The following is a 10,420-nucleotide window of genomic DNA, read 5'->3' as shown; positions in this document are numbered from 1 at the left end:
CATTTGTGTTGAATTACTGCCGGTTTTTGATAGATGGGGAAATCGATTTTGTATGAGCAAATAACTCGTGTTCTGGTGCTCGACTGGTCGCACAAGTAAAAAAGTAAATCGGACTATAAAGAACTTTCCTAAAAATGTACAGTATTGAGTGTTAAGGACGTGGAGATTAAATCTTCCCCCCGGGAAACTATAGTAGCTCGTTGGGATACAGGTAGAATTGACTTCCTTATTGACAAAAAAAGAAGGCGAAACTTGACAGTTGTGACGGCAGTTCAGCATATCAGTCAGTCGACGCTCCAGAAAGTGCGCTTCTCTCCGAATGACCGTAATGGGAGCTTCTCAGTCAACACGCATTGAAGACGAATTCCAGGATTTAGCCGATCAAACTGGATGTGAGTCATTTATTGTACTGCTTCTTGATTACCTGCACTACTTTGCCTGTATTCATGAAAAAAGAAAGAGCCGAAAGGTAATGGATAGTAAAGTGGGCGTGGGGGTTACCGCTGTGAAAGATTTGTTTAAGAATCAAAGATTGACGCCTGCTGTACATTGTTACCGTATTTTCTCTCGAGCTTCTGTGAAGTAAAATGTATAGTTTTTCCAGCTACAGTTAAAAAGGGTCATAACGTATCCGACAATCAATTGTGTACCTCATCGAATAATCGTCAGAGTAAAACAGTTTATTAGGGCAATACCAAAAGTAAAGTGACCCGAGTCCCTCTTTCTGGGTGAATTCTGTGGTTTTCTTTTCCGTTCGATCTTACATTTACATTTACATTTAGTCATTTAGCAGACGCTCTTATCCAGAGCGACTTACAGTAAGTACAGGGACATTCTCCCCGAGGCAAGTAGGGTGAAGTGCCTTGCCCAAGGACACAACGTCATGTGCACCGACCGGGAATCGAACTGGCAACCTTCAGATTACTAGCCCAACTCCCTCACCTCAGCCACCTGACTCCCGTATCTTGGACCAGTATCTAATCTACTGCACCATAAACATTTCCCAGCAGACGAGTCGAAGGTCAGGGTGTCCTTACAAAACACCTGTATTATACAACATGTTTCTATTGTATTATAATTCCACAAATGAGCCAAAACAGTGGTAGAGGCTAGGCACATGTGAAGGTCTGGTTATTCGACGGTTAGACAATAATCAGTTCTCATAGTCAACGTATTGTATTGGAAGAGAGATGGGCAGGAGAAAAGAACTGAGCGACTTTGACAAGAACCAAACTGTGATGACCCGATGACTGTGACGAGGCTTGTGGGGTGCTATCGGTCAGCACGGGTAAGTACTTAGCGACAGTCGTTCAAGGAGGGCCAAATCACAGGCCAGCGACTGGGAAGAGAGAGCACCAATATGCACATCACACTTTTGGGCTCGTTGGTGTATACGTTTCCTGTTTTTATGGATGTTTTGGAACTTTCTGGACCCACAGCTGACCCTGTCACCTATGTGTGTGGTCAGTCATGCTGTGCACAACCAGTCGCTAAAAACAACTAAAGTCAGAACTAGTCACAGTCTATAAGAAGCCTACAATTGAGCAATGTGTACTCACTGTCTGACAGAAAACCTCTAATTAGCCATCATTGCTACTGTTACGCTCTTGCTGCAAGTGTTCATCTGCTCACAAACACAAAGAATCGTTGGCTCGCGTACACACCCATAGAGCGCACACGTCTGTCTGAAAATGATGACAGCGGCCAAACCATGACCGTCCTCGACAAACACGCAGACTGTGTTTCAAAAAAGCTGGTGCACTAGACAGCTTTAGAGGAGAGGTTTGGGGGTTAGAAGTGAGCTTGCTTAAGTCTCCTGACGTGACCGTGCAGGAGATGGGTGTGAAGTGTGGTGTTTGGGGGTGCGTCTGAAACTCTTTGACATTGTGTGGCTGCTAAGGATCTCTGGGTGTCGAGCAGGGTTTCCAAGAAATGTAGGCAGAACAGGTTTCACCTGCATGGGGCTCGGGTCAGCGTAGACTCCACCTTCTGAATGCCAAAGCTCTGCATCTTGGGAAAGGATACAAGGTTTGGAGAATTGTTGTGTTGAAAACTCCTACGAAAGTAATTCAGGGCGTGAAACGAAACAGCAAGTGAATGATTGACAGATACCCTTTGAAATGTAATGAAACCGCATCAGCTGAGGCTGATTCCTTATCCGTTAGTTGATATGATTGTGTTCACACTCCTGCTTGTTGAATAAGCCATATTTGATCACTTATGAACCCAGATAGTAAAACACCCCTCTGCAAGTCATTTTTCCGTTTACACTTTCTGTGTTCACGCCGCTAAGCTAACTGCACGGTGTGTTTGTTTCCAGTCTCTCTGGAGCAGATTGTCAACCTTCACAAGAGATTTAAACAACTGAGTGAGAACGAAGAAACGATCAGGTAACTCCTCTTGTGGACCTTCACAAACACTGCTGACAGTCCATCAGGCTGGACGACACTGTTTCCATAAGGCACACACACACACACACACACACAACAAACACACACACACACACTCACACACACTGTTGTCAGTCACCCTGGGAATAATGCTCTGGTGTAACAGTAGATGACACATTCTCTTGCTTTAAAAAGCCACACATTCCTTTTCTTTAAAAAGCAACAGCACACAATCCTGCCCCATGACAATACACAAGCCCCAAGATGATTGGCCCCTGGTAGAGGCTGGGGATATAAGGTCTGGTAGAGGCTGGGGATATAAGGCCAGGTAGAGGCTGGAGATATAAGGTCTGGTAGAGGCTGGAGATATAAGGCCAGGTAGAGGCTGGAGATATAAGGTCTGGTAGAGGCTGGAGATATAAGGTCTGGTAGAGGCTGGGGATATAAGGTCTGGTAGAGGCTGGGGATATAAGGCCTGGTAGAGGCTGGAGATATAAGGCCAGGTAGAGGCTGGAGATATAAGGCCAGGTAGAGGCTGGAGATATAAGGTCTGGTAGAGGCTGGGGATATAAGGTCTAGTAGAGGCTGGGGATATAAGGTCTGGTAGAGGCTGGAGATATAAGGCCAGGTAGAGGCTGGAGATATAAGGCCTGTTAGAGGCTGGAGATATAAGGCCAGGTAGAGGCTGGAGATATAAGGTCTGGTAGAGGCTGGAGATATAAGGCCAGGTAGAGGCTGGAGATGTAAGGTCTGGTAGAGGCTGGGGATACAGGCCCTGAAAAGAGCTTTCCCTGTGCTATAAACCTATATGCAAATCATGGTATTTAATCATATCAACAAAGATATCATATCAGTCTTTGTCAGCCTACAAACATTGTCTGAAGCCATCTCTCGTTTCATCAGGAGGGAGAATTTGGAGAGAATCCCTGCCCTGGAAGACAACCCAATCCGGGCTCAGATTATCGAAGCCTTCTTCGATAAGAGGTTGGCACCACGTCAAGGGCTCGATTTGACTTTCCACACACTGCCATTTCTCTTTTGTGGTGGGATGAATTACTTTAGCCAAAATGTCATCCTCCAACTCGAATGATCTGCACTGTTTCCAAATAAGCATCGTGCCTTTCTCACCTTATCTGGGCTCTTGTTGAAATCGTTTCGTTTCTTGTCTTTGCTTTGTCCATACTTTTTTTTTTGGGGGGGGGGTTTGTAAACGACCTACGCGAAATAATCTGTGTGTGTGTCGGTGCGTGCGTGCTGCAGGAACCTGCGCCAGGACGCTGTCGGCTCCCTCCAGGAGATCGGCTTTGCAGAATTCCTCATGGTGATGTCACACTTCCGTCCGCCGCCGCCCAAGGTCATGACCCCTGAGGAGAGGGAGTGCCTGAGGAGGCAGAAGCTACGCTGTGAGTAGGAGGCACCTGCACCCCTCCACCATGAGTTCAACACCTCAGGGCTTTTTGTCAACAGATCCAATCTGGTCGGTATCTCCTTTCTTTACAATGTCACAGAGGGCTTCTATAAAAGGCCCGGGTCAGCCCCTCTAACCGACTTAAACATCCATCTCCTTGTGCCGTCATGACCAAATACAGGGATGTTTGTTGTGAAAATGTTTGTCGTCGTCACCCACGTTTAAAGGCTGCCGTGGATTGGATCCATAACGTACCGCGGTAGATTCGAACCTGCGATCTCTGGATCCGCAGTCAAATGCTCTAACCACTGAGCGACACCCTTCTCCGGCTTCCTGTTTTCCTGCTTTCAGTACGGTTCAGTCTAGACAAGGCAGGAAGTGAAACCAGCTTCATCCCATTTGCGCCTCAGAACACCACAAACTCTTAATCGGTCCACCCATCGTGGTATAGCAAGTCATCCGGTCTATATCCTGTGTTGACCCTCCCTCCTGCTGATGGACAGTTCCCGGGGGAAGTGGCGGGGGTTAGGTCCATACAGGACGGCTCGGACCAGGCCCAAACAGTTCAGCGTTTGTGAGCTCAATGACAACACTGAACAGACGGAAGAATTGACCTCTTGTTTCCTCCCCAGTCCTGTTCAACATGCACGACACGGACAACGATGGCACCATCACTCTGGAGGAGTACAGGAAGGTAGGCCACAAACAAACAACACCATACCCGAACTCTGCTCGGATTAACGTCGCTACTGGGGTCATAGCTAGGGTTGTCCCCGGGACATCACGGGGACACGCCCGGGGTCATGGTGCCAATTCATGCTGCCGTGTGGGTTGTCCAGGTGGTGGAAGACATGCTGTCTAAGAGTGGAGATATGGGGCTCCAAACCGCCAAGGCCATCACAGACGCGGCCATGTTGGAAGTGTCGAAAATCAACGAGAGTCACATGGTAGGATGTCAACACAGTAATTACAGAGGAAGTGGAAGTATTGTTGACGGGGTACGGTGTGGAACCTGTGGACGTCGCACGTTTTCTTAGGCCCAAGCCTGACGCATGTTTCTAACAATCCCGATGTTTTTTGCTTAAAGGGTCCCGATGAAGTCTATGACAGGATCACCTTCGAGCATTTCCTAGAGGTGCGTTCTTGCGAGGAGTCTGTCGTTCCTTTGCTACAGCGTTGAATCCAACTGACGTTGTCTCATTCTTCCCACAGATTCTGAAAAGTCTTGAAATCGAATCAAAGATGCACATCCGCTTTTTAAACATGGACACTACAACTATTCGTTGTGGGAAATGAGATTCTCTTTGTTAAAAAGATACTTATTTTCTGTATTTACCTGCTGTTTTTAGAAGAAAAAAAACTCTTCATTGAGATGCCAAATACTTTAACATACGTTACTGTTATATACGTTCATGTAACTATACAATCTGGTTCAGATATTAATTAGTATTGTACTAATGCACAATATGAAAATACTGTTAATAACTCTATAAAATAACTCTAGGTTTTGGCACCATTATAGCAACAACCCCATCCTATCTTTTGCAGTTACACAACCTTATATCTGAAAAAAACCACTTTGCATAAATAAATCTAATTGAAGATTTAACTTGAAATACATTTCAAAGCATTTGCACTAATTTATAAGTGAATAAATAACTGTGTGACTAACATTGATGGGACTGTCTTTCGTGATTTATTTGCAAACAGATTTCTATATAACCGTCAGGTGATGTTGTTGACGCTGAACTCATACACCCAGTATAATCCAGTCTTGGTTCAACTCTGCCTCAATGGGTTGTAAATCAAAAATACCATGTCCATCATGACAGACAACAGGACTAAAATAGAGCTAAATTATTTACATACATTTTTACATAAAAGTTGTCATTAAAAATGTAAAGTATGGATGGAGTTCAGGGATCCAGATGATCCCAGGGTCACGTGAACAGTGTGAGCTAGGTTCCAGCCAGGTCAGGGTTCAGTGAGAAGGGTGTGACCCAAACAGTATGTCGTAGGGAACGGCCAGGCCAATGTTGTAGTTATACCCCGAGGACTCTGCGTAGTTGGACCTGCAGATGGGCAGAACGTGCTCCTGGGAAACGGAGTCTTCAGAGAAGTCGTAGTGGCAGATGACTCCTCTGTGTCTGAACACAAAGGAAATATGTTAAAGCTACAACCAACCAGATGGGTAAGGGCTGAGAGATATGGGGAGGGGCTAATAGAGATGGGGAGGAGCTAAATAGAGATGGTTAAGGGCTCATTCAGATAGGGAGGGGCTGCTACAGATGGGGAGGGGCTAATAGAGATGGGGAGGGGCTTATAGAGACAAGGAGGAGCTGACAGATATGGGGAGGGGCTACTACAGATGCCGAGGGGCTAATAGAGATGGGAAGGGGCTAATAGAGATAAGGAGGAGCTGACAGATATGGGGAGGGGCTACTACAGATGGGGAGGGGCTAATAGAGATGGGGAGGGGCTAAAGAGGGCCAGTCACCTGCGGTGGGCCGTCAGGTCGTCGTCGGTGATGCAGGCGCCCCGTGGAGACTTTTCGTCTGGGATGTTGGCCGTTACCAAGGTGCTGGTGGTGAAGCGCACGTGTCTGACCGGGTGCCTGCGGGGGTCAGGGTCAATTTATCATCTCCCAGAAAGCAATGGGACAAATGTGTCCGGGGACTGTACTGTATCGGCATGAGATAGAAGTGCACCACAGAATAGCCAGACTCGATCCTGTAGGTGCTGTGAGTAGGTATTGTACACATATACATATCGGGGAGAGCACAGTCACTGATGAGGTCAACCGCCCGGAGATGGAGCTCACCTGTTGTGCATCTCCCACAGCTTGGCGCCCATCCTCATCTCCCACACACAGACCAATCCCTCGACTCCGCCGCTCACTATCTTCCAATCGTCTGCCTGCACGGAGGTCACGCCCATGTGGTGGGCGTAGAGCGACGCCACAGAGGATCCGGTGCGCAGGTCAAATACCCTCACCCTGAAACAGGGAGAGAGGAACCATTCCGTTTAGCCTGTTGATCAATAAACCGATCAATGATTCATCCATCGATCAAATGAGCATGTGAGTGCAGGACATGGGGGGGAAACAAATTTATGAACCGGAGGGTTAAAACGTCCATTGAAACATCCATCTTGTCTGATTGTGTGTGCTTGCAACAAAGGAAACACAAGAACAGATCTAAACTGCAGTTATACGGCAAGCCAAACAAAGAGAGGTGGCCCCAGCAACAGCTGCTGACATTGGGCGTCTCTCGCGAACGATCGTATCTGTCGCATAAACAAACATTTAATCACTCGAGCCCCCCCCCCGATATCACTCACCAAACCGAAAGCGCCCCCCCCCCCCCACACACACACAGCCTCTCCAGCTGATTAAACGCACCCTCCAATGCCTTCATTAAAACAAGAGGGAGGGTTGCTGGAGGCTGGTTTCATGAGGCACACGTGCCCAATAGCCCAGAGCTCCATCTGTTCCGACGGGGGCCGTGTTCCTGGGCCCCTCTGCCGCCAGAAGATGACTCCATCCAGGCAGAAGCTTCCACCCAAAAAGTTCATTACCAAAATCCAATTCATTTGGTCGGCGAGGTGGGGCGGGAGGGCTACACTTCATTTGCGTTTTCGACGGATGAAAGAAGAAGGGCTCCGTGGCTAGATGAGCATTAGCATGCGGCAGTTAGCCGCGATGCGGAGGGTCTAGACGCCTCAGAGGGACCGTGTGGTGCCAGGGTTTCCCCTCACAGCAGAGATTGAGACCCCGGCCGACACAGACAGGACATCCATCTCGGCCTGGACTGAGCTGCACGTCGCCAAGCTTGCGGGAAACAAACGACCAGCCATTCATCAGCCCCGCCGTGTACCGCCGGAGCACTCGCCAGTCATGCCACTGGAAGTGACACGGCCGGGGTCAATGTCCAACTTCCTGTCACCTCTTGACGGCGGGTGGCCAAGACACCTGGAGGTGGCCCTCTCCCTCTCCCTCTCCCTCTCTCCCTCTCTCCCTCTCTCCCTCTCTCCCTCTCTCCCTCTCTCCCTCTCTCTCTCCCTCCCTCTCTCCCTCCCTCCCTCCCTCCCTCCCTCCCTCCCTCTCTCCCCCTCTCTCTCTCTCTCCCTCTCTGGAAGAAGAAAGCAGCTTGTTTGGAGGGGAGTAGGAGCTGTGCTGGGCCCAAGGAGACACGCACCCCACCTACTTTCCAGACAAAAGGTTAGTCTCCCAATGAAGAACTTAAAAAAAGATAGAAATCAATTCCAAGGATTCAATTTTTGTTTTCTTGGCTCCAAACATGGCGGACACGTTTTTGTTCTCCAACGTGTCGTTTTAGTGGCGAGGTGGAGGAGGGCTGTCTGTCTCCTGAAGAGCCCGCTGTACCACCGGGGATGAAAGGCACAGTGAGAGATGCCTTTATGTGCCCAAATTTCATCTTGAACCTGCCAACTCCTACCCCGACAGCCAGACACTGCTGAGAGGAGAATGGCACAGTGTCTGTGTGTGTCTCTCTCTTTCTCTTTGTGTGACTTTTTCTCGTTCAGAATGCCAAGCTGCAGATGTGAGAAGTGGTGTGTGTTGGTCTGTTCTGTATTTGTGTGTGTTAGCGTGTGTTTGCAAAACGATGCCGCTGGACAGGGTTGCTTTGTCTGACAGCTCCTAACTCCCGTTGTATCCCACAGAAAAAGCCCCCAGGTGCTCTTACACACACATACACACACACACACACACTCACACACACACACACACACTCAAACAAACCAATTAGCCCTACCCCTCAGTGTCTTTTCAGGAGCTGTATGGGTGCTTTGTCTTTCAAGGTGAGCTAGAGGAAGGTGTAAAAACCCAGTTTCATTGGGACTGTTTTGCTGCAGCTATTCTCTGCTGGCTCTTAGCTCGACGATCCATATCCTCTCTGCTGTGTGGCTGTCGGTTATGGAGCACGGATGTTCACAGTGTCCCTGTCAAAACAGCTTCTGGCCACACTAGGTTGACTTAAAATGGGTCTTGGTTAGCCTCTGTGTCTCTTTGTGTGTGTGTGCGCGTGTGTGAGAGTGTGCTTGAGAGAGTGTGTGAGCATGTGTGTGAGAGTGTGCTTGAGAGTGTGCGTGTGTGTGTGTGTGGCAGCAGCAGCAGCAGCTCCCCCATACCTGCGGTCCTTGTTCCCGCAGGTGAGCAGGTGAGAAGCGGCCTCTCCCAGGCTGACGCAGGTGAAGTCCCCCGCGGAGCTGCCCACTCGCACCTCCGCCTGGCCAGTCTCCAGGCGGTACACCTGCACCTGCGCACACACACACACAAACACACGACTTGACGGACCCTCGTCACAACGGGACAGGTCACTGACATGGCCAGACTTAAAGGCAGGGTAGGTTACGTTTTCGCAAACTTGGCCATTTTTGCTCGATATCGAAGGGATTCGAACTAAAATAACCCACCCTCAAGTCACTCCTCCAAAAAACGTGAACGTAATGCCTGACTACTGCCAGGAGGTAGTCAGACAGACAGACAAGTCCAACCATTGCATTCGGTCTAAATGCCGTCCAATCATGAGTGTTACATTACCTACCATGCCTTTAAGTCGAGAGCTCTAATCCCAACAGCATGGACCTAGCAGGTAGCCGGAAACAGAACCTGCGTCTCTCTCTCTCACACACTCACACACACACACACACATACAAACCCTCGTGTTTGCTTGTTCCATCACTCAGCTCTCTCTGACTTACCAGACCCAGAGCAGAGATGAAGCTGCTGAATAATTTACGGCGTCATCAATCCCCCGAGCTGCCCTTCAGAAGCGTGGCCAGTTAACGGACCCCCGAGGGCCGCGCTGCTAACTAACGCCCCCCCCCCCAGCACTTACACAGCCTGTCTGCAGCCTGGGAGCTGACCACAAGCACTTCAGTTCTGAAGCCACCGCCTCGTATAACGAACGCACCGCACACATTCAACGCGGACGGTCGGCGACGTACGGCTGTCTCGTTGAACTGTGTACTGTTCTCGCGGTTGAAAATGGTACGGTGACGTCATACGCACAGTGTAATGTCGATCACTGTCGACATGGCGTTTCGCGTGGCGTTTCGTCGCGTACACGGGAAGCCGTTCAAAGGGGGGTTCGGGATAACAAATGAGCATTTGAGGCGAAGTTCGCTTTGTTGTCTCTCGGTGACCAAAAACTTTCTGGAAACGGGGGAACATGACATCATGCAGAGCTGTTCTTATTGGTTGAACGGCGACAGCCGTTATCTCCGAGATGGAACGTCTCACCGCCAGTCTGGCGAAACGGTCGACAAATAATGAAAGTGAGGAAACAGAAATACAGATACAGGGCGGGAGGAAGACCCACCAACAGATGTGAGAGAGGACTGGATGGAGAAAGAGAAGGGGTGGAAAATAGGGAGAAAGGAAAATGGTCGAGAGAAAGAAAGAGAGAGAGAGAAAGAGAGACAGACAGTGTGCGAGAAAGGGAAAGACGGAGAAAGAGAGACAGGAAAAAGGAGGGAGAGAGGGAGAGAATGAGAGAGAGAGAAAGAGAGCAACAGAGAGAGAGAAACAAAGAGGGAGAGACAGAAGGCGAGAAAGAGAGGCGGAGAGAGAGAGAGAAAAGAGAGCGACGTAGGGAGA

At 49.1% G+C, this 10,420-nt stretch overlaps 2 protein-coding genes across 2 annotated transcripts; one reads left to right on the top strand and one right to left on the bottom strand.

The window, feature by feature from the left end:
* The first annotated feature begins 216 nt into the window (after positions 1-216).
* Positions 217-5,475, top strand: tesca (tescalcin a). Its single transcript, XM_047051989.1, has 8 exons — positions 217-392; positions 2,321-2,390; positions 3,294-3,374; positions 3,651-3,793; positions 4,431-4,492; positions 4,638-4,745; positions 4,886-4,933; positions 5,011-5,475. Exons 1-8 carry the CDS (start codon positions 320-322, stop codon positions 5,092-5,094), a joined length of 669 nt encoding a protein of 222 aa, XP_046907945.1. The 5' UTR covers positions 217-319; the 3' UTR covers positions 5,095-5,475.
* fbxw8 (F-box and WD repeat domain containing 8) lies at positions 5,082-10,268 on the bottom strand. Its single transcript, XM_047051990.1, has 4 exons — positions 8,950-10,268; positions 6,620-6,793; positions 6,296-6,412; positions 5,082-5,945 (listed from the first exon to the last, which is right to left on the bottom strand). The coding sequence occupies exons 2-4, from the start codon at positions 6,733-6,735 to the stop codon at positions 5,780-5,782; spliced, it is 399 nt and encodes a 132-aa protein (XP_046907946.1). The 5' UTR covers positions 6,736-6,793; positions 8,950-10,268; the 3' UTR covers positions 5,082-5,779.
* Positions 10,269-10,420: the final 152 nt, after the last annotated feature.

The sequence above is a fragment of the Hypomesus transpacificus genome, unplaced genomic scaffold (assembly GCF_021917145.1).
Source record: "Hypomesus transpacificus isolate Combined female unplaced genomic scaffold, fHypTra1 scaffold_192, whole genome shotgun sequence".
Taxonomy (NCBI): Eukaryota; Metazoa; Chordata; class Actinopteri; order Osmeriformes; family Osmeridae; genus Hypomesus; species Hypomesus transpacificus.
Note: the sequence above shows the minus strand (reverse complement) of the source record. Positions and strands in the feature narration are given on the sequence as shown.

Coding starts and splice junctions, on each gene's coding strand:
- fbxw8 (XM_047051990.1), bottom strand. CDS start 6,735: ATGGGCGTGACCTCCGTGCAGGCAGACGATTGGAAGATAGTGAGCGGC. Junction 6,413..6,619: donor CTGTGGGAGATGCACAACAG/GTGAGCTCCATC, acceptor TGACCCCCGCAG/GCACCCGGTCAGACACGTGC. Junction 5,946..6,295: donor GACCTGACGGCCCACCGCAG/GTGACTGGCCCT, acceptor CTTTGTGTTCAG/ACACAGAGGAGTCATCTGCC.
- tesca (XM_047051989.1), top strand. CDS start 320: ATGACCGTAATGGGAGCTTCTCAGTCAACACGCATTGAAGACGAATTC. Junction 3,794..4,430: donor GAGGAGGCAGAAGCTACGCT/GTGAGTAGGAGG, acceptor TTTCCTCCCCAG/TCCTGTTCAACATGCACGAC. Junction 4,493..4,637: donor CTCTGGAGGAGTACAGGAAG/GTAGGCCACAAA, acceptor TGGGTTGTCCAG/GTGGTGGAAGACATGCTGTC.